General features: G+C 39.3%; 1 protein-coding gene across 1 annotated transcript in view; it reads left to right on the forward strand.

The window, feature by feature from the left end:
* TBC1D19 (TBC1 domain family member 19) overlaps nucleotides 1-24,388 on the forward strand; it is a 161,580-nt gene that overhangs the window by 16,766 nt on the left and 120,426 nt on the right. The window contains exons 2-4 of the mRNA XM_063459906.1: nucleotides 9,995-10,067; nucleotides 12,164-12,209; nucleotides 16,868-16,943. Of these exons, the coding sequence (XP_063315976.1) occupies nucleotides 9,995-10,067; nucleotides 12,164-12,209; nucleotides 16,868-16,943 (195 nt within the window). The remainder of the gene's footprint in view (nucleotides 1-9,994; nucleotides 10,068-12,163; nucleotides 12,210-16,867; nucleotides 16,944-24,388) is intronic.

Genomic DNA, 24,388 nt, shown 5'->3' on the forward strand with positions numbered 1-24,388 from the left:
GACTGTATATTGCCTCCAAATACAATACTTTGAAATCATTGATTAAAAGTAAACAAAAGATTGCAATATGCTAACAAATTGTTTCTCTGCAGACAGTCTTATCTTTACTCTAAAACAGTGATATGTGTGTATATGTATATAATACTTTATATCAAAAGGAAACAGTGTCTGCAATTTATTTTCCATTGTGTATATTATTCTTATCTTGAGTTCTGTAAATAGTTTAGAAAATGTGTTAAAATATTTCCTATAATATTACAAAGAATTTATTTAGAAAATATTTTGTAACAGTTTTGCATTATACATAGAGTAGGGTCCCCTTCACCATTAAATAAATTGAATATTTTTGCCTTTGTTGTCTAATAATGTCTTTGAAAATAGGCATAAGGCTATCCTAGACTTAAGATAAGGCCAGGGACTAATTAAAAGTATTTCGAAATATTGGGCAGACTAGATGGGCCGAATGTCTCTTATCTGCCGTCACATTCTATGTTTCTAACTGGAATTAACGGAGTATAAGATTTCAAGAGCAGGTATTTTATATGGGCATGCTATAGTTAGCGAAGCTCAGTTATCATCCAGTTCTTTATATATCAGATGTCCATTAACAGGTATTATTTTCCATTTTATTTCTAGGGACAATTTTCCTTCCACACCAGTTATTGAACATAAATGATTTAAAGAAAAAAGAAATCAGTGTACATCTTATACATTTTTCTTTATGTAAAATAGAAAAATGGATAGTGTGTAGGCTAAATAAATAAATCATGTGTAAACCACGGGATTAAAGTAGTTCACTATTACTTGCAAATGTACATATAACATAGTGTTTTGAGTTAAGGTCATAGGTTTTTGTGTTGTAATTTAAACCACAGATATTTGTGGATCAAACAGGCATTTTGGGGCACTTGATTGTCTCCTGACTTATTTAAACCAAAGTACTCAACCCCTGACCCAATGAGAGGTCACGCCTGTTCAACACCATAAATCTATAGATATATATATTTTTGTGTTTTAAGGGTTCCAAGGGTGACCTCCAAAATCCTGCTACAACATACTAAGCATGTCTGGAACACCTATACACACAGAATGGGGATTAAAACGGGGTGGAAAACCATACATGGGTTAAGGCTGTGTCGTAAAAAAATGTTTCTGCATTTATATTAAGACAAGTGAAACATAAAAATGGAGTGGAAATGCTCAAGAGGGGGAAAGGAGAAACATAAACCTAGGAGTGCAAACACCATGGCGGCTAACGGAGGGACAAATTAAATAGGTTAAGGGAGTCTAAAAGAAAACAATGTAATCATCACAATTTTTCCATCTTGTATTGATGGCATTTGTTACTTAAAGATATACCAAAACTTTTCAGTAAACGAATGTCTCAAATCCTCATAGCAGCTAACACCCTAATTGCTAGACAGTGGAAATCCACACAAATCCCATCCCAGCATGATTTAATTCAACAGATTACTCTCAACTGGCAGTATGAAACAGTGGCACATATACACCCCGTTCCAAATTATTATGCAAATTCTATTTAAGTGTCGCAAAGATTAAATATTTAGTTTTTCAGTTTAACTCATGGATGGCATTGTGTCTCATGGCTCTTTTGATCACTGAAAACAATCTCGGACACCTATGATAATTAGATTGCCAGGTGAGCCCAATTTAAGGAAAAACTACTAAAGGAGGGTGTTCCACATTATTAAGCAGAGCACCATTTTCATGTAATATGGGGAAGAAAAAAGATCTCTCTGCTGCCGAAAAGAGTGAAATAGTTCAATGCCTTGGATGAGGTATGAAAACATTAGTTCACGAAAACTTAAGCGTGATCATCGCACTATTAAGAGATGTGTGGCTGATTCAGAGCACAGAAGGGTTTGTGCAGATAAAGGCACATTGAGGAAGATTTCTGCCAGATCCATGCATGGGATCAAAAAAGCAGCTGCTAAAATACCATTACATAGCAGCAAACAGATATTTGAAGCTGCTGGTGCCTCTGGAGTCCCACGGACATCAAGGTGTAGAGTCGTCCAGAGTCTTGCAACTGTGCATAAACCTTCTATTCGGCCACCACTAACCAATGCTCACAAGCAGAAACGGCGGCATTGGGCAGAAAAATGCATGAAGACTAATTTTCAAACAGTCCTGTTCACTGATGAGTGCCGTGCAACCCTGGATGGTCCAGATGGATGGAGTAGTGGATGGTTGGTGGACGGCCACCCTGTTCCAACAAGACTGCAACGTCAGCAAGGCAGTGGAGTTTCTGACTGACCACTTTCTTCCCTGGTACAGAAGGAAGAACTATGCTTTCCGTAATAAAATCATCTTCATGCATGACAATGCACCATCTCATGCTGCAAAGAATACCTCTGCATCAATGGCTGCTATGGGGATAAAATAAGCGAAAGTCATGGTGTGGCCTCCATCCTCCTCTGACCTCAATCCTATTGAGAACCTTTGGAGCATCCTCAAGCAAAAGATCTATGAGGATGGGAGGAATTTTAGATCCAAACAGCAGCTCTGGGAGGCTATTCTGACATCTTGCAAACAAATTGAAGCAGAAACTGTCCAAAAACTCACAAGTTCAATGGATGCAAGACTTTTGAAGCTGCTATCAAATAAGGGATCCTATGTTAAAATGTAACGTGACCTTTTAAAAAGTTAAAATGTTGTTATAAGTTTGATTGAAATAGCTTTTGATTTCAGTAAATATGCTGCAAACACAACAAAAGACAATTTTCAGTTCTTTACAAGCTATAAAGTGTTTTGAAACTTACTGTGCGTAATAATTTGGAACAGTGCATTGTAAGTTTATGTTTAAAAAAAAATACTGTTATCATTAGGAGGTTTGTTCAATAAAATTTGAATTGTACTCTTAATAGTTGATAACATGAGAATTATGCTGACTGTTATTTACATCAATTATTTAGGTAAATGAGAGAAAATATAATTTGCATAATAATTTGGAACAGGGTGTACAATTAAGCCTGAGCCCATTGACATATTGTCATACCTCGGTATGCCGTGCAGCACATGCGGCTTCCAGAGGGTGCCGTGCAGCAGCCACGAAGTCTCCGGTCCCACGCCGTCCCTGCCACAGTAAACACCACACAGTAAACGTGGTGCTTGGTTGCTCCACGTGCAGAGCAGTCCCTGCATGATCTGTCTTCTGGCAAGGCTTCCTGATCTTTTTGGCAGCCATGCACCACCTACAGGAGTCCTTGGAAATTACAGGACCCTGTAGGTGCAGGCTCTTTATAGCATTAAAGTGACAGGTCATATTATTGGGACACATCATCTGCCCTTCACAGGTCACACCACTTTGTGTGATTTGGTGCAGGGTGATGATGCTTTCCAATAAGATTTTTGTTCTCCCTATTTCAACTTCCCTCTTTCTGGAGATCATTGTCCTGTCGTGGTTTATTCTGCCCGAGAGTGCTTACTGTGAAGTAGTTTTGGTTTTCTCGTTACTAACCTGGTTCTGGTCTCCTGATTTTGGCTTGTTATTTCGTAATTGAGTATCTCTGGTATCTTTGACCTCGGCTTCCTATTTTGACTCTGTATTTTACGCCTACCTAGGCACAGGTTAACCCGGCCATTCTAAGGTCTGCTATATGTACCTCCTCTCTTTTTATTAATTTATTCTGGTACTGTTTTGTGTGTGTGTGTGTGTGGACCCCTCCCTCCCCCCCCCCCCCCCCCAATCTTGACACATATCAGTCGAAAGGTCCGGTGGGAAACACTTCTATTTGACCAGAATATACTTAAGGGATGTAGTGGGAGGGACACTTCATGCTAACAAATGAGACATTGATTAATGTGAAATAAAGACAGGACTTTAGTACTAAATTAAGGAACTGTTCCAAGGACCATGGAACACCAAGTGAGGTTCCTCTCATGAGAGGGCAGTCAATTCCCTTATACGCCTTCTTGAAGTTAAAGCTACTAGAAGAACTGTCTTCAGAGTGAGAATCTTCTCATATACATCTTCCAGTGGTTCAAAAATATGCTAGACAACACCAGTACAAGGTTCTAAGGGGCAATACTTGATTTTGTTGGTGGTTTTATATATATATCTCGCTGCATTCATGAATCTGGTGATATCTTGTTTAAGAGCCTACATATCACCTGATATTGCAGGCAATGTTGATACCTGTAATGAAATAGAAAAAAAAATACTGCACTCAATGATACTCCCGGAGACAAGAACAGGAACTTGTTTTTTGAGATGCTCGTTTATTTGATGAGAAAAGCTATTCAAGTCAGCAAAAAAGAAAAATTAAAGAGAGTGAAGGAAAACACTTCTTCAGCAGGAATAAAAGCAAATTAACAAATATTGTGACTCATGAGAATAGGAAATGGAGGGATAACCCCCTCCTATCCTCAATAACCTAATTGCCCTCTGCATCTCCAGGCAACCAATGCTCAGCATGAAAATCTGGAAAAGCAGTACTAAATAAAACGCACATCAAGTAAATACATATAATAAAAATACATAATGGAAGGCAAGAAAATTGCATAGATTATTTAAAAAAAAATCACATAAACAAATCAGGATAAGCTACTCTATTCAACCAAACTATCAAAATCTCAAGGTACGGTATTTCAAAATGTAACTTGCTATTACCATACAAAATAGGAACTTAAAATAGTTCCAGATAGAAGGCAATAGCTTGCATGAGAGCGATATTAACCTGTGGCAATATATTAACGCCTCTGTAGAATAAAACAAAGGAGCAGCAACATCCCAAAATAACATGGACATTATACAAAATTATAAAATATAGCATATGCCATTTACACTACGACCACGATAATGATGTATATTCATAATTGCAATTAAATTGCAGTGTTAAAATGTGCACTTTGAGGGTTTAAGGCCGAGACCTTCCTTCCTATCTTGTAGGAGCTGTTTCTAGTTTTTCTCTGTACTTTTTTGGACTTATTTCCATATATACAATGATTAAAAAGAACAGATGTCTATTTTTTGCAATTAAGGTTTAGGTACTACCCCATCTTTACCTGTGGGGTTCTCATTTAAAGGGTTGATAACTACTGACGTGGTTATATGCATAATATGCTTGATTTTTTTTACAAATGTGTTTGAACTGAAAGATTTTTATGGTTTTGATGTACAATGTATGTTGGGTTTTTATTATATAGGAGATTTTCAGGAATTCTTTTTCATATTTTAATCTATATAAAGGACTTGATAGAAGGAATTATTAATTGGATTTGAATTGCTAGTTAGCATAAACTAGTAATTGGAACTTAAGTACCTGTATATATATATATATAGCAAGGAAGAGTGGGAGGATACACAGCACGTTTGATAAAGTCCCAAGGGTAGGGGCTAAACTAGTCACGGACCAGGAAGCAGGAAGTACTGTGGACGTTCATCTGTGAAAGCAGCCCAGCACAGAGGCGAGCAGAACGGTTTTACAAGTTGTCACCATCCGTTGCCAAGAGCTGGTGAGCACAGATTATATGTTTTTAATTGCGATATTGGAATAAAGTTCAGAAAATAACTGATATCCTGGTCATCTGTGTATCGTACAGATCCCACACACACCAGGGGCTGATCCTCCCTGCGTGCTATAGCTGCGAGTAGTGCTTTAACCATTCTGATTTTGTGAGTGAGCTACTTAAAGAGCAAATATATGTTTCATATACAATTTTTGTATTGTATTGCACTAGGAGTTCTCTCTTTCTGTTTTCTTCTTAGATACTTGAATTGTTGTCTCGCAAGTATAAGCACATGTCACTTTATACAATCATCACCACTGCACTTTTTTAATGGTTTTCAAACACTGAGATTGCACTTTGGTTTGATACACATGTGCTTATTGATAAAGCCTTCTATATATAAGAAATTGACAGAGAGTGATTATAAAACACTGAGCATCAGCACTTTTATGTGTTTGTTCTGTTTAATCTCATTACCAAGATTTTCTTTGTTGGTTGCTGCATCTTTTAAAATTAATCTTGCATTTTGCGCCAACCTATTTACATATATATATATATATATATATTGTTTCTAGTAGACATGTGCAATTTGTTTCCGTCCGAATTTAAGTTCAGCCGAATTTCAGCAATTTGGACATTCGGATGCTTCCGAATTGCCGAAGTCCAGAATTGCTGAAGTGCCAAACCAAAATGCCGAAGTGCCGAATTTCGGAAGTGCCAAAGTGCTTCGGATTTCTGAAAAGTGGTAAAACAGGAGAGGGAGGGAAAATTAAGGGAATGATGACAGGAATCTAACCCTACACCTAACCTAACCCTAACCCTAGTACGGGTAGGGTTGGGGTTAGTTTAGGGTTAGGGGTAGGGTTAGGGAATTGCTGATGTCCCAAATTTCGGAACTGCCGAAGCAAACCAAATTTTTTGCCCATGCACATCCCTAGTAGTTTTTTTTATTTTTTTATTTTTTTTAATTCTTTATTTTTGTTGTGCAGGTTGGTACATAACATTGTCAAACGCCACAACAGCATATTAAAGACATTCACAAAAACTTGGCTGTGGCTAGTATGTGTGCACAATTTTATAAAAATATAAACAAGCTTAATTACAGGCTCAACTTTGTCGGATTATTACTGCATTGTAGTGTAGTTTGTGTGGCAATTGGCAGTGTTTCGCCATATTCTACAGCAGTGGGGTAGATGCTGGAACTTACTAGTCTGCTGATAAAACAATATATTCGATTCAGAGCAACGTATTAGCAGGCATGTAGATTGGTAGTAAATTATAATAGGTGAGTGAATAAATCAGTGAACTAAACTGGTACCGTACATCAATACCGTTGACCCCCCTGGCTATATTCAAGTAATTATAATAGCAATACATAGATTACCACAGGACACCCCTCGGTCGCCTCATTAAAGTGCAGACTGTCCTATGGTCAAGCAATGTGGCCCTATGGCCAATGCATAGTGTTACATGCAGACAGATATAGGAAATGCAATTATCTAGTACTAGTGTCATTATCTTTGTCGTGGGAATGCTATGAGAGTACAAGAGTGACATTAGAAGAAAAAAAAAACTGTTAGCTCAAGTGACAAAAGAAAATTAAACTTAGAACCATGTCCTTGGGCAAATGGCAGTCTCAGGCGTCCGGCAGATCAGTTAGTTCTGACGTGACTTGTGCAGTGGTGGCTTGGCAATAGGCCATCCAGCAAGGAGGCTTGGGAAGTCATCCGATGCCTCTAGGAGGCAGGGGTAAGGTTCCAGCCGGCGGGTTCCATGGGGCCTCGGTGTCGCGGACCAACAGAGCCGGTGGGGCTCCTCCTCGGGTAGCATGGTCATGTCCTTGGTGGTTTACCGGCTTCTCTGTTCCCCATTTTGAGCCGGTAATTGATGTCTTCGCTTTTCTTCTTGATGTGGGAGTGGGGCCCCGGTTGCGGCTGTGATGCGCTGTCGGCGCCTGATATGCTGGGTGGCCCTCTCGTTTCTGCAGGCCGCAAGCCGAGCCCGGGCCCTCCGAGTGCATCTCACCAGCTTGTGTGTCGGTGGGTCGTGTGTGGGGGTTCCCCCGGTTTGTCGGGGCCCCAGCAGGCATTGACGGGTGTGCGGTTTGCTGCCCTGAAGTCTAGGCATGGTCCCCACTCTCCTCCGCTGCTTCTCACTGGGAGGCAGCCTGGCGGTGCCCTTCAGGGTCGGTGTAGGCATAGGTAAGTTGGAGGGCAGGCGAGGGTCCTTTGTGGCTGTTCGGGCTTGTGTTATTGTGGCCCACAGCCGTGCCCAAAAATGGTTGAAGGCTGCTGTTATGCGGTCTTCCTGGTATGCCTCGTGTGCCTGTCGCTCGGGTCGAAGTTTAGTGGGTGTAGGCCCAGAAGCGGTGTCGGCAGCCTCCATCTTGGGCGCTGGGTGCGGGATGCGCATAGTCGCGGAGGCTTGTGGGGTCCTGTGGCCCCGTGGAGTGCGGACCGGGATGACCCCCGCCGGTCCATAAGGGGGGGAACGTGGGCCCGGTAGCGATTCTGCCAAGTGTGAAAGCGGCGGGAGAGCGGCCGTCCCTCCCGCGCCTCTCGTGTGGGTAGGCCGCATGTTGGCGCCGAGCAGGGCATCATCGTTTGAGGTGTCCTTCTGTAGGGCTCGGTGTCCTCTGCTTGTGGTCAGCATCCCGAAGCCCGATCTGGGTGCCTATTGTGGCAAAATCTGCGTTTATCGTTTTTTGGCCCGGGAGCTGTTGCTTCTTGCGTCCACTCGCTTCAGCGGTCAGGCCCCGCCCCCCGTAGTTTTGAGGTTTTGTACACAAATTGTTGTATTTACTTTCTAATTTTGGCTACTTTTGTGCGCTTGCACTATTTTCTTATGTATAAACTTTTACCTGCCTTTCCATTGGTGACTTTTTTTCTGCCTTTTCTGTAATGTGCCAGAATAATCCATCTTTCTTTTTTTTCCCTCTTCCTCTGTTTTAATTTTTATTTCTCTTTTAATGGTTTTTTTCTTCCAAGATTATATTCTAGAAATGATGTGAATACTAACTCCCCGAGTCCTGGAACACTTCAACACAGTTATCCCAAAAGTGTCTGGCAGTTTACTAGTACTGCAATCATTTAGTTTTCAGCAATTTCATACAATTGGCCTTTAAAAAATTAAAAGATATGTAAACTTCATAATAACTTATTTATATAATCGTTTCAAAACAATACTACTTTTACTACTATAAGTGGATATTTCAGAGTCTGTATGTTGAATACAGAATACATTCAGCCATCCTGTGGAAGTACACATTGCCTTCATGTTCAGTTACATTCACTCTTTGCTCTTCAATTTTGTTTTCATTCATAAAGCTTAAACATTTCTGAAAACCTCTATTTCCTTATTTCTGAAACAGTATCTGCCTTGTGTCTATATACTAATCCAGATTTAGGAAAAGGGGACTAAATTGAAAACCTCTATAGCTATGTTGGTGCAAAATGTGCATGCGTTATATGTCACCCCCATTGACTCCTTCCAAATATAGAAAATCTCTCCAGAAACCATTGTTTTGCTTATTGTTAAAATGCAGGAGAATATAAAGGCTCATACCCCTCTTAAATGCTTTCTATTCTTCCCACATGCCTTTATATGATGAGTGAATGTGCACTAAACTGTGTATTTTAGGGAATGTCACATTTAGATCAAAATACATAAAGGAATTAGAGATTTCTTTTCCATTTTGGCTCTTTATTCTGTGCTATTCCAATTGCCTCTCCAACACTTCCATGACAAACCTGTTCCCCTGTGGTTGTATTTTAAGACTAACTAGGGAACAAATTATCATTATTATGTTCTGATATGTAAAACCATTTGACCACTGTGGTGGTGACTGACATTACATAGAAGATGGATTCAGCTAAAAGTGAATAAGTCTTCATGGAACTCATTCATCCTGGTTTTCTTCAGGCCTATTTTTGCACTGTGGGACTGGTTTGTACCTCATCCCAGTTTCTGGGTTACTCTCCCCTTTTCCTCCACGCGACCACTATGTTTATAGGGTATTTCTAAACTCAGGACAAAATTTAGAAACTCTTTAGCACGGGTGTATTTTGGCGGTTGTAAATGCGTGACAGATTTGGGGGGTAAAAGTTAGAAAGTGTGTTTTTGTTTTTGTTTTTTCAATTATTTCATCATATTTTATAATTTTTTTATAGTAAATTATATGAAATGATGAAAATAATGTTTTCTTTAGAAAGACCATTTAATAGCGAGAAAAACTGTATATAATATGTGTGGGTAAGTTACAGCTAAACACAAATACCGCAGAAATTTAAAAACGGCCCTGGTCCTTAACGGTAAGAAAATTGAAAAAGGGTCTGGTCACTAAGGGGTTTATTAAGATGATATTTATATATGTCAGGTGAAGAAACTACAGATATTGTAGGTCATTGTAAATATATATAATTTTCCTACTTCTTGCAATATATTGCCCTCTGACAACTACTACCCTTAATCCTTTCAGACAGATGTTTGTTTTGTTTACTGTTAATTTACATATATTTTACAGGGAAGTCTGCACAAGCCAGATATTAAGCTTGAAACACTTAAAGATGATATTAAAGAGTTCCTAAAGACATCAGGTACGAATCTTACATTTTTTATATAAGAATTTTAGTTCTTCATATGTTATGGTAGCAAGCAGCTTTCAAGCTGTTAGTGAACCAACTACAAGAAATACCCCAGACCTAGACCAATATCTCTTACCTCTGTTCCTTGTGCAGATGCAGATTTAACATGTGTAAAGCATTTTGAGTCCATGCAGAAGAAAAGTGATATATGTTATTATTTTGAATTTACTGATAATCACAATTAAAACTAATAATCTTCTATCAGTCATTGTTCTTAAGCTCATAGATGTTGTGGTCCACCAAAAGATGCAGAGTTTTTTTTTGTAAAATGCTTAGCAGACCACCATGTGGTATGCTTTTTGACTCCTTCATCCAACCAACCCTGGAGAACATAGGCGATAGGTGAACTCTACATACTGCTATTACATACCTAAAGTAGTTTTCCATATGTTTGATTATTTAATTACAACATTTTTTACAGTCATTTATATACCCCTTATTATTACCTATCTATGCCTATGTTTTAAATCTGTGAGTATAGCACAAACATTAAAGCTTCAGTATGATTTATGTATTGACTTGCCAGCTTAATTGAGAATACTCTCTACATTAATGTATTCTCCTTTAAGAATGTGCTCTATCCCCAGACTGTATAGTTTCATCTTTTTGCAACAGTAGCAAATGCTACATATAAGTTAAATATTGTGGACCCCTGTTCAAAGGCCTTGATTATTAAAGGGTTACTCCAACCACCATGACCACTTTTGACTTTAGAATTGGTCATGGTTCCAGAGAGTCTGTATATGCATGAAATCTGCACCTTTGTGTCTGGGGCTAGTTGCACAAATGCCTTAGGCGGTCTGGAATTCTGTTCTGTGCTACCTAACCTCAATCCAGTGCAAAAATTATGTCTGCCGTCAGTGTGTGCTGGCGACAGATATAATGAGCTTTTCCCTTGCACCCTGGCCTCCCTCCGTTTTCAGAATGCGCTCTGAGCCACTGAAATGGTTCAATCAATTGCTTCTCTATAAGATATATATATAAACTATTTATTTATCGACAGAGATTTCCATAGATTTTAATAGTGACTTCTATAGATAAATAATTTGAAAAGTTTGTGATCATTTGAATAGTTTATCCAAAAACAGCAACTTGAGGCCAAAATAAGATTAAATGTTACTTCCTCAAGGAAACCTGTGGCCATGGCACTACGGGTGTTATATTAAATGCTCTGGCTGTGTCCGAACTCCCGGGCATACAGAGAATAAAAACCCCCACAAAAAAACACCACCTGTAGTTAAGACAAAACCAGAATATATGAGAACACTGAAAATGGGTAGACATTTAATAACTTACCCTTTGGTTAGTTTCACGTAGCGGTTATTTTTTAGCTCATATGCCGCTACAGACAAACTTTCCAATTTGCATGGTGTCATATGCCATTTGCCCAGTGCAGGCTGCAATGATCGCCTGAGCCTGCTGTATTTCTTATGCAGGGGAAACCTGCTGGCATTTTAGCAATGGACTGCCGTTTTGGATGGGATCGGTCTGATATTCAAATGTTATAGGTTCCCTCTGTAGTTGCACAAGTGACGTGAGCTTAGACTAACTATGAGTTCTGACCTGGGAATATTGAGTTTTTGTAAATTCTGTTTTTGCTGTAGCAAAGGATTGTATAAAAGTGACAATGCCATTTTAGTTGATGCTGATTGTTACTATGAAGTATCATGCCGTAATTGTTACCACTTGCAGTGATTGAGACAAACAAAAGTACATCTTAAAAACAGTATGATGTTAATGTGTTATAATGCATACTTTACAGGGATTATTTTTGCCTTCCTTTTACCTAGCAGTTAAATAGAAGAGGTAATATGTTCTCAGTCTCCATCTGGAGTGCCGAAGGTTGCCTATCCCTGGTCTAAACCATGCCTTACATTTCCACGTTTATAATTATCAGTATGTTTTTGTATTAGAAAGGCAATTGCTTAGTAGCATTTTTTTCATAATTAAAACTATTTAATAGTTTGTGTTTTTAAAATGCACACAATGCCATGCATCTTGCAGGTGCTATGATGTAATAAAATGTTAAAACATTTCTTTTTAAATAGGCTGGGAAAAGAAACTTCAGAATGCAGTTTACCGTGAACTAAGTCTGTAAGTATATGTCAGAAATGCAACAAAAGGTCTCTTCATTCAAAGCATTAAATACATTTTATACAATTGCATAAAAGCAGAGTGTGTGGCATTAGAAATCAGTTCTGCTGGGGGGCGTGGCCTGACTGCAGAGCTAAGAGGAAGCTAGCCTCAGCAGCTCCTTCTGAATGAAGGAGAAAAAGCTGAATTTCGCTTACAAAAAAGCAATTACCCGACACGGAAAGGCCACCAGGCAACTGATGACAACAAGGTGACAACAAGGCAACAAGGACACCACCCAAGCGACATTCTGAGCAGTGTTCACCCGAAACTCCCATGAGGTCTACAAGCATGGCAGGTGAAGGAGAGACGGCTGCTTTCCAGCTGCCACGACATGCCGAGACCCTGAGTCTGGGCCCGCGTTCCCCCCCACTCCCCTCTGGACTGGGGGGGGGGGGGGGTAGGTTACTCCCATATGGTCCCCAAACAAAGCAGTGGGATCGCTACCTCGACCCAGAACCCTGAGCCTACTTCCAGGGAGGCCTACAAAATGGCGGATGCTCCACACTCCACCGGCCTACGCAGCGCATGGAAGGAAACGGAACTCCGGCTGAACACAATCTTTGCCTCCTTTTGGGAGAAATTGGAAGCCCACATGTGACCCCCAATTCCAGAGACTCTGCCCAATAACCTGCCACAGACCCCAACACAAGTGGCCCAGGGTAGCAAAGCAAAAACCTGATTATGCATACTCATAGGTTAAGATAAGATTGTTTATATATCATAAAAACAAAAATTGTGCATATACTCATGCCACTGTTTAACCTGTATACAACATGTACGCTGTTGTGGCGTTTGATCTTGCAATGTACTTACCTGCACAACAAAAGTAAGAAATTATAAAAAAAAAAAAAAACCAGTTCTGCTCCTGATACTGAGTGTCGTCCAGTTATTGGGAAGGGTGACGGGAGATTCGTGGATTTATTTACTATTTATGCTGTGCTTCTTATAATATCCTGCTTGTTCCTGAGTAGCTGTTGGAATACCAGCGGAGGAAAACTTCGCTATAGTTACTGATATATTTTTTTTTTTATATATTAAACACTACCAATAAGTCCAGCACTGATCAATGTAGTCAAATACTACATGCAACATATCACCAGTGGGCGCTTTTCCATAAGGGCACTTGGGACATTGCCCCACCAATTTTTTGGGAGGAAAAGATATTTGCAGTAGTTTAGAAACACTAACATCTCTTTCTGGAGGGGAGGGTGCTAAGTGTAAAAAAAAAGAAAAAAAAAGTTAATTCTGTAATAGGTTTCAGTTCTGCAATGCACCCCCACCTCCACCCTCCCTAGGCATGTCAAAGAAATAGGGCTGGTTTCAAATGTGTCCCGTTTCAGCATACCTTTAAGAAGAAATTTCCATTCAGTTGCCATTTTGGTAGCAGAGACCGCTTCCCATAAATGGAGGCATGCTATTGGGCTCTTCTCAGGGGCCATCATTGGCTCATTGCACCAAGGGGTGGCGTTACAATGCCCACAGGAGAGAGAGAAGCAAAAAGCCGTCTCCTGCACAGGGTGAACACAATAGCAGCATCTCCTGGTCTCTGCCAAATATAAGTGTGTAATGACTTTTTCTCTCCCCTGATTGCCCTGGTGAAGACCTTGGTTTTATATATTAAGCAAGGGAATTATATAAAATATATAATATATATAAAGCCAGGAATGACAAGGGCAGGGGGGCATTTCTGAAACAGAGCACTGTGATGCCTGTCACTAATTGTTTTAATAACTCCTACTGCACATACCCACCGTGTTCTTTGAAGTGCTCAGTCACTCTACAACTGAGACCTGAGGCACTCATGCTTTGGCTAGTTGAAAAGTTGTAAAGTTCAAACTACAGGACTGGGGCTGTGACTCTGAGGACTATTTCCACTTTTAATCTGTAATGATTGTTGATTCTCTTAACCATGTTGTTAGCTGCTTCTTGGCTCCATATTCCCACTGCATATTAATTTTATTACCAGCTGCGAAGATAAGTCTATCATTATCCTACTGATGTTACACTTTGTACAGTGTGTACAGCGCTACAGAATTTGCTGGCGTTATATAAATAATAATATAATACAGTACGCTGAGAGCAAATATTGAGTCAGGGGTAGGTGACATGGTTTGAGTCTATCAGTATCTCAATGCTTTAACCATGTGCACACTGTGTGCTGAGAGATAATGAAATAGTTGACATGTTTCATAAAAAGCAGCAATATTTAATATAAAGCTAAAGTTATCATATCAGGAGAACTATTGAATATTAGATCACATAAGGGAGAACTAGGAGAGGGCTAGGAAGATAGACAGAGAGAGCTAAAGCATTCTAAAGGGACATATACAGTAATCTATCACAGCAATCCTGGCTGTGTGGGATAGTTATTAGTATATCCTTATTGTGCCTAGCTCTGTGTTATTTATCTGTATTTTACTCCGCTATAACTGTTGTATGTGTATATCTATTGTCTACCAATTATATCTCTATTTTTTTCTCAGCTCTGTTTGCGATATGGTTATCTCTGTATTGTATGCAGCTCTATGCCCTCCATACAGCAATGCTGCGCCGCCTGAGGCTTGCAAGAGCGCTTAGGCGGCGCAGCATGAGGAGCCCCCTGCTAAGTTGCGCCCTAGGCGGCTGCCTAGGTCGCCTTACAGGTAATGCCTGCCCTGGTGCCATGAGGGATGTGATTTAAATTTGGACGCCGTTACTCGTCCCTCAATGGAGGCATGGGCCCAGCAAATCAATCCATCAAATGAGATAATTTCTGTAATTTAACTCTGGTACTGCATATAAACTTGAATAATGCAGTAGAACCAAAATCTGTCCACACAGACTCTATTTTTTTATAGCTATGCAAATTTCTGGAAAATGCCTCTCTGTACTGGATAGGTTCAGAAATGCCTACGTAGTTATTACTACTGCTCTGTCACATATAAGCACAACCTTTATTGATCCTTTGTATAAGCTGAATAACTTTTCTGGTGTGAGGATGATCCCCTAATGAGCGGTATATCTCTCATGTACCCAATCCTCCTTGAAGGAGACAAACCCCTCTCCCACGTTTTGTGGGTTAATGGGAAAGAACTCTTCTGAGACTGCTAGTGAAGTCTAAGGTGATGGTCGTTGTGGCCTACCAGTGTGTAATATGCTCTAGGTCAGGGGTAGGCAACCTTTGGCACTGCAGATGCTATGAACTACATCTCTCATGATGCTTTACCAGAATTATGGCTGTAAAAGCACTGTGGAGGATGTAGTTTACAACACCTGGAGTGCCGAAGGTTGCCTAACCCTGCTCTAGGTTCTAGGAAATTAATTATAAACCTCTGGCTCTCTGTACAGAACGAAGATCTGCTCCATCAAATATACCCGGGAAGTCCAAAGAAACGGCTAAAGATGTCTGGGTGGGGTAGAGTCCGCACTGCAGATATGGTGGAAATGCTGTAGTGTCCCCTTTTATGAGAGAGGCACACAGAGAGAACTAAAAAACTATGGGAGAGGCCCCTCCATTCAGTGCTGCTTCTGTGTTATTGAGTGTTACAGAGCAACCATTTAAATTAGGTAGGCGATATTTTAGGATTTTTCACTAAAGTGGTAATTGAAACCCAAAGAGAATTGAAATTCTAGGCCAAAACAGCCAGACTGAAAACATAGCTGACTTGGGGATTATTTTTCAAGTTCAGCTATTTTGACTTCAAATTTTGAATTCACTTCCAGATTTGTTCACTAAATTGAGAATTGTCAGGATTTTAAATTGAGTTTCAAATTTAAGAGCAAAATTAGCCAGTTTAGCTACTTTGGACTTAAATTTGAATAACCCTGTTTATTTATACAACTTTTGAATGTAGCAGTGTGAGTTTGAGCATTTTCTTATCCATGCAGGAGCAGGAACAACAAACACCTTCTCCAGTATTTCCATTTTTTTTCTGTTCCCATCCACTTTCCAAAAACTTTTTTGAAAACCTAAAACTGTCTTTGGTCTCTAACGGCAAAATAAATAAACACACAACATATATAGTCCCCTTTTTCTAAATATTTTCTCATACTGTTATCTCATATATCCACGTAGGGTATAAATGTAAGTAAGCCCTCTGTGTCTATTAAAACCAATAGTCATCATAAATAAAAGGAGCTTATTTTTTGATGGAAAAAAATGCTGCTATGTGCTTACATCTATTACTGAAAAAACAATATTATATCTAGGATTAGTTGACTGGTGACTGATACTTAATAGTCTATGCATAGCTTTATGCAGGAAGCCACAACTTACATTTTTTTAACGTTATATTTACCTAACCTTCTTTTAATGCTTGGTCATCATATTCCTTTTCAACTCTGTCTGCAGCTGCTAGCAGCATTATCCTCCAGGAGCTTGCATTACGCACGGGTATACCATCATACGCAATGGGAGTCTATAGCAGATTGTGGACCACTTCTACATGTTCCAAATATAACCCTGTGAAAGCATATGTATCTATTGTTTTAAATTGTATTTTGTAAATCTTCCTTATTGCAGTTACATGCTGTATTCTTTGCATTTATTTGGTAGAAAATGTTATAATTTATTTGGTTTTTTTCTACTTCAAAGTACACGAAAGTACATGAAATTTAGATGTTGTTTCTCTTTGAAGGCTTCCTGGACCTTGTCAGTCAGTAGCACCTGCTGAACATATCAAGGAACCTCTGTCATATATGAGAAAAGCACAGGTAATGTGTTGTCCCTTTTCTATTCTAGGTGTCTTACATAGTGCTCTGTTTAGATGGTGTCACATGGCAAAGTGAAGAATGTAGGTATAGATGTATGAACCAGTTCTATTTGGAGTGCCTTTTTATGAATTCAATTTTTTTGGCTGTTAACATGTTATGTGAAGCTTTTGTGCACTGCATTTCTTATCAGGCCCAGCCCAGGTTGATTGGATTTATATTCCACTTAAGTTGTTTATCAAGTAGTTCTCTCATCGTGACAGTAATTCTCTGCCACTTAGGAGTTAAATCTCTTTCTTTATGCAGCACCATCTTCACCTCTCTAGGCTGTGGCTCACACAGACTGCATGAAAGAAAAGGCTTAATTTTTTAACCCAACTTAAAGAACAATGTATTTACTTTTAGACAATATTATCTCCTACTCTGTTAATCGAGCTTTAATCACACACAAAAGACTGTTCAAAGAGGCAGATAACTGAGCAGAAAATGAGAACTTCTACTTCAGGATCTTTCAGCCCTATACATACACCTTGCATCAGACTGTTTGAAAGTCAACAGTGTCTCTATGGTCTTCCCTACTTCACTCCCTGCACAGTAGCATAAAAGACCAAAAAGACTGTCCGTTTTGAAACACTTTCAGACCCAGGGTGCATTTATATGGCTGAAGGATTTGGCCATGTGCTATAGTTAGAGATGAGGTTTTCTAAAGAAATGTTTGTTTGTTTTTTAATTAAAGAAAAATCCATTTCCTTTTAAAACGTGATGAGATTATTATTATTATTATGTTAAAATACAGTTTTTAGGTGACAGTTGTCCATTAACTCGATCTTATTAAACATCACCAAATTGGCAGTCAGTCTTTGGTCAGTCATGGTAAATTGGCATTTACCATGATATCCTTCCTCTGAATTTGACCCCGCTTCAGTGACAGGCTGACAGGATTTAGCTTGCTCTGCAGCATTACATTGCTCACTGGGTTCCTGCGCTTTTGCAGCTCGCAACCTGCACCCAATCCCAGCTCAGCTCCTGTCCACAGCAACAATGCTTTCACTACTTCTGCCCAGCAACTACAAGACTCAGAACATTTCGTCAACACCTATTGCTAACCTAACTCTAGTAACACTATCATTGCCACCATACACACATGCCACAGCGCTTAGTGCCTGCGGCATTTATTTATAATGCTACAATCCACCTTTCCTTCTTTTGTAATTCTTCAGCAAATACTAAGAGTCTGGGCTCAGCTAATGCCCCAGTTCTTTGTTTGAAATAGAAAGATATTTCTTCACACCTCACTAGTAAGTCTTGAGTCGTGATATTCCAGTAAATAAAAACAGTGTTTTTGTGTTGCAGTCTTAAAATTAGACAGAGCCACAAAATCATATGCTAATAATGTATTGTTATATAAACAAACAGAATTAAGCTACCTTAATGACTATGATGGTTCTTATTGACACACAATGTTGCTGTCTGCTTGCATTAAATGTCTATGCTCAAGGCAATAGTAGCCTGCTTTCATGAGAACAGAGTCTGTGGTCATCGAATGTCTGAAAATTAAATCAGTGGATATTGTTTACTACCAAAGACCAACTTATTTGCATCTAATTTTCTCTGAATGATTAATGTGAAACAGACACTGAATTCCTGGTTCTGTTTACCAATAAAGATTAATGAATATTAACATTTTTAGTAGAATTAAATTAATTGCTATGCAGTCTCATGAATATTTTACTAGTATATTTGTGTCTTTCTTTTCGGTACGTAAATGTGTTCTAAAATAAACAGAAACAGTACATTGTTGATTGATATATATTTTATGACAACTTAGCTATATGTAGAATATATTGGAGTATGTCTAAAGAGGTTTATTTTTGTTATGCACAACCATTTTAAGAAATATATATCTTTTGCTCCCAACAGGTTTCTTAACACTTTTTGTTAATAAGAGATTAAATAATGATTTGTTAATACATTCATTGATATCAAAAGTATTCCTGGTGCAGTTATTGTATTTCATCTCAAATTAATCAATTTACTTTGGATGGACTTTAATTGATTTATTAGAATTTAACCTGCCAATTACTTACTGTGGTGAATGGGATCAACAGTAATGTGTAATGGTTTTGAATTGATGGCATTTCCCATAAAGAATTGGCTTTTTACCAGTCATAATGCTTCCTTAATTGTAGTCATTGAAATGTGGATATTTTTCAAGCTTGTTTTAGGTGCTTCTTTTGTTTCACAGGTAGCTTTGCTTATTTTTCTATATTCATACTGCAATGTTTGAAGAGTAGTTCTCCCAAAGCAGATTGATAGTTCTCATACAAGTCTCTAATATTTGCAACAAGTAATGGCAGCTTACTGTTCTCATACTGTGTTGATGTGCCACTATATATGTTTGTTGTTTTTATATGAACAAACATGGGCTTGTCATTTGGAACCAGATCACTCCTGACATTTTTAATGAAGTTATTGAATCAAACAAAAGTATTTGTATTCTATTCTTTGTAGTTGGTAAAATCGCGACTTGCTCCACTAGACCTTGACTCCTTAACACTGTATATATGTGTTTAGAGCTACACAGCTCCAGGGACAGAACCCACCTGGTACACTTGGCGTAGTAGCCCAGCTAATCTGTATTTGAGAAATATGTATATGTAGTGCCAACTTTCAAGTACCATTATTTGCTTTTCTTCTACATTTGGTCACATTCATTTGCCTAATTTTTTTTTATTTTTTTTATAAAGATAAAATAATTTACTGAAAATGTTGAAAACTGCGCCATTTGAGTTACTGACTCAGTGTAATAAAAAGTGGATTACATAAAAGATAATGATCTGAAACACTTTTTCTGCTTGGTCAACAAGATGTTTCCCCATGAAATTAAAGTTAAATGGTCAGGTCTCTTATATGGCACTGTAACTGCACAGGATAGTGACAAAGGCATGCATTGGGGTATCATTGTACTCAGAAGATGTAGCTGAATTAAGGTGGTTTTTGTATGGTAATAGAACAGGTTTACATAATACATATTAAATATTGTGTGTATGTTAAAAATCATAAAAAAATAAATATAGTACAATATTTAGCAGAGACTGGCAGTTAAATGGCCAGGTAAAACGTGTTAAAATATCCTTATTTTATATAAATACTCTATTTACTGATCTAATGCGCACCTTTTGTGGAAAATAAAGTTTCCAAAATTTGAATGTGCATTAGATTCGATTGTGCATTACATTCAGGGAAAAATGCGAAATTTGCCAGCGAATCGTATTCCGCATTCCAGTGAATTCACATAGACCAATTTAGTTTCTGAAAGAGCGCTTAAGAAAGAATAGACTTAACATGTAACACTAAAATTGAAATACCATCAGTTGTTACTATGGTATTTGGCAATAAACATTTTCACTGTAGCACAATGTTGTATAGTATTATCTTCTTGTATAAATGTGCATTAAATTCACCAGCAAAATCATTTTTCAGCTTCCAGGTTTCAAACATTGAGGTGCGCATTAGATTTGATGGCGTATTTGATTAGAGTAAATACAGTATATACTTTTGTATGTACTAGTTTTGTTTAATATGATGGCTATTAAACTTAGAAAAACATATCTATACATTCTACATAGTCTAGAATCGTTCCACATCAAAATTTTACTATTCTCTTTGTATTTTGTTATCTGTGACTACCAAAAATACAATGAAATACAATGAAATCCTAGACATAGGATGTGCTCTGTAAATCAGGACAAGTATATGAATTTATATTGAAAATCTTTTCTTAAAGGGAAACTATAGTACCAGGAAAACCCCTGACACTTGTGACACTTACCTGAGCTGATGTTCCTCGGCACTGGCGTGGGCTCCGCCTCTGCTCCCCCACACCGATGTCAGCCGCATGCACAGCACGCTCGCATTGGGCATTCCCCCATAGCAGGGATTTTTTTTGGAACCCTTTAATGTTCTCTTTTGCTGGCAAATTCTTTTTATATCTGGTTTAATTGTTGACAATTGTATTCGCATGTCTGCAGTTGCGTCAAGTCGATTTTGATACTTTGTTTTTGTTGCGGAGTAGAGCGAGAATCCAGTTTCCCATATGAATGTGCTGGCGAACTTTGATTGCCCGCTTGGACAATTCTGGGACAATTCTGGGACAATTCTTGTTTCATTCAAGAATGGAAAATACTGATTAATAGATGGGATTAAATGGCGAAGATGATCTACAATTTCATTACAAATTTCATCTTCAAATTTAATTTCTGATTCTTCAAGAAAATCCTTAAGTATTGGCAAAGAGTTCAAATTATTTTGCTCAACATATGAGGTCCAAAACTGCAGTTTACGAGACAGTGAAAATATTTTATATTGCATTAAAAATATTAGTGTTTATTCCTTGGAGTCATAGTGATAAACATACCTAATTTAATTTTGTGAATATGTCTGCAAGATATGCTACTTTGGATAACCACAAAGGGTTTGTTAATCGATCAGATAATCCAAATTTATAATCCCGGAAATATGCAAAAACTCTTGACGCAACTCACACATTCTAACAAGGACTTTACCTAGTAATAGCCAATGGACTTCTGAATGCAAAAGTAGAGCAGAGTGGTGACTACCCATATCTTCACATATAATTTTAAATAGTCATGATTGTTATGGTAGACTTTTTATAAAACTAATAATCTGGACCGATTTCGTCTAGCACAGTTTTAAGAGATTGAAATATTTTTAGCTACCAGTGCATGTCTGTGAAGAACACAGTGAGAACTGGTGCTGTTTTTTGCTATTATTTCTTATTCGTGTCACAGCACCTGCCACTTTCCCAACCATTGCTTTAGTACCATCACTGCACACATCTACACATTTGTCCCAATTTATACTGTGTGTGTTCACAGGGCCGGTGCAAGGATTTTTGGGTACATAGGCGAAGATGTATTTTTCCGCTCCCCCCACCCCCCCCATTCAAAAATAACATCTTCACCTATGTGCCCATTAACCAGCCCCTCTCCCCGTCCATTATTGGTCCCCTCCCTTCCCTGTCCCTTTGTGTTCTTCTGACAGTCACACACACTCAATGACAAACACAGAGACTCACTGATCTGACACACACACTGATTGACACTCATTGACAGACACACTGATAGTCACACACAGACTCAATGACAAAGATACTCTCACTGATTTGACAGACACTCACAAACACACACTGACAGACACACACATACACTGACACACTCATACACTCACATGCAACACTCATACAATCACTCACTCACAGTCACTCACAGACACACATACACTCACTCACGCACACACTCACAGTCACTCACAGACACACATACACTCACTCACACACATACACTCACACACTCACACACAGTCACTCACAGACACACACACACTCACAGACACTCACTCACACACTCACTCACACACACAGACACACACACACACACAGACACTCACTCACACAGAGACACATACTCACTCACAGACACATACTCACTCACAGACACATACACACTCACAGACACACAGACACTCACACACTCACTCACTCACACACACTCACACTCACACAGACAGACACTCACACAGACAGACACTCACACACACTCACACACTCACACAGACACACACAGACACTCACTCACTCACACACACACTCACACTCACACAGACAGACACTCACACAGACAGACACTCACACACACTCACACACTCACACAGACACACACACACTCACACACACTCACACACAGACACTCACACACAGACACACACACTCACACACACAGACACACACACTCACTCACTCACAGACACTCACACACTCTCACATACACTCACACACACACTCACTCACAGACACTCACACACTCTCACACAGACACTCACACACTATCACACAGACACACACACTCACACTCACACTCACACACTCTCACACAGACACTCACACACTCTCACACACTCTCACACAGACACACTCTCACACACAGACACATCACATACATTCACAAATTATTTTAATAAATAAATAATATCCACCCAGCCTCCCTACCTGGAGAGCTGGTGTGGATCATTCCCTGGGGTCCAGTGGGGCTGCTGGGCGGCGTGCGGCAGTGCTGCGATCAGGCGCGGCGAGGGAGCTCTAACCTCTCTGCTCTGCTCCCTCGCGGGCTGTCTGCTGATGCCGCGGGAGCCAGAATATGACGTCATATTCCGGCTCCCGCGGCATCACTAGACAGCGCGCGAGGGAGCAGAGCAGAGAGGTTAGAGCTCCCTCGCCGCGCCTGATCGCAGCACTGCCGCACTGGGGGCGGAGATGGTGGCCGGCAGGAGGGAGAGTTTTCCCTCCTGCCGGTCACTGAAATCTTGCGCCCCCGGAGCCGGTGCGCCCTAAGGCGGCCGCCTGTGCCGCCTTATGGACGCGCCGGCCCTGTGTGTTCATGAACTTCTGGATACAGTTAAAGATGTTCTCACCAGTGGGATGAGTTCTCAACGTTTCAGACAGAAGCAAGTCTTCTTCATTCTGTTTGTCAAAATGATATCTAACAAAAAGCAACAAAATTGAAAGTCCTGCAACATCTGTGGACTCGTCTAATTGCAGTGAGTACCCATCACATTGATGCAGTCGCGAAATTAGTTCAGTATGGATGTCATCAGCAAGATCATCAATACGGCACAAAACTGTGTTGTTGGAAAGTTGCACAGCTTCAATTTTTTTTACTCCAACTTCTCACCTAAAATACATGACACTATTTATTTTGCACGTGGTTTTATTAGTGATTCCCCAATTGTGTGTGCTTCTCCTGCGAGTGCTTTGCGGTAACTCACTCTGTAAGAAGCATTAGCATTTTGAAATTGTTTGCTCATAAATGGTTTACTCTTCTGATACTCCTTTGGCTTTCGTTTAAAAAAGTCAATGTCTTTATCTTTGTACTCTCCGTGGTTTTGCTGAAAATGACGACGTAATTTAGCAGGTGCTAATGGACTGTTTGGCAATATTTTCTTGCAAAGTACGTTTTGTGCTTCAGGACAATCTTCATTTCTGGCACCTGTGAATCCAAATGACAAGTAGCTATCATAATTTTTTCTTTTCTTTGTTTTAGAAGAAGATTGGCTAGCGTTGTGTGCTTTTTTTGTTGTTGCTTTTTTTGACTTGTCACTTGTCTCTGCTATCTGAGGAACAGTAGATACAACAAAAAAATCGCGGAAACATGCCCAAAATAGTTGTATCTTTTTACTCCGTTTCTAGAAGTGCTGAACAGGTAGAAGTAGTAATAATTGTTCTCTGAAGAGTTCCCTGCTTTAACCAGCTTTCCAAATTCATGGTTGTTTATTGGTAAAAAAAAAAAAAAAAAAAACCTTGAAAAATACATATCTCACAACCTGACTGAAAAGGATGCTGATTTTGATAACGCTCTTAGTAAGAACTGAAC

The sequence above is a fragment of the Pelobates fuscus genome, chromosome 6, assembly GCF_036172605.1.
Source record: "Pelobates fuscus isolate aPelFus1 chromosome 6, aPelFus1.pri, whole genome shotgun sequence".
NCBI lineage: Eukaryota > Metazoa > Chordata > Amphibia > Anura > Pelobatidae > Pelobates > Pelobates fuscus.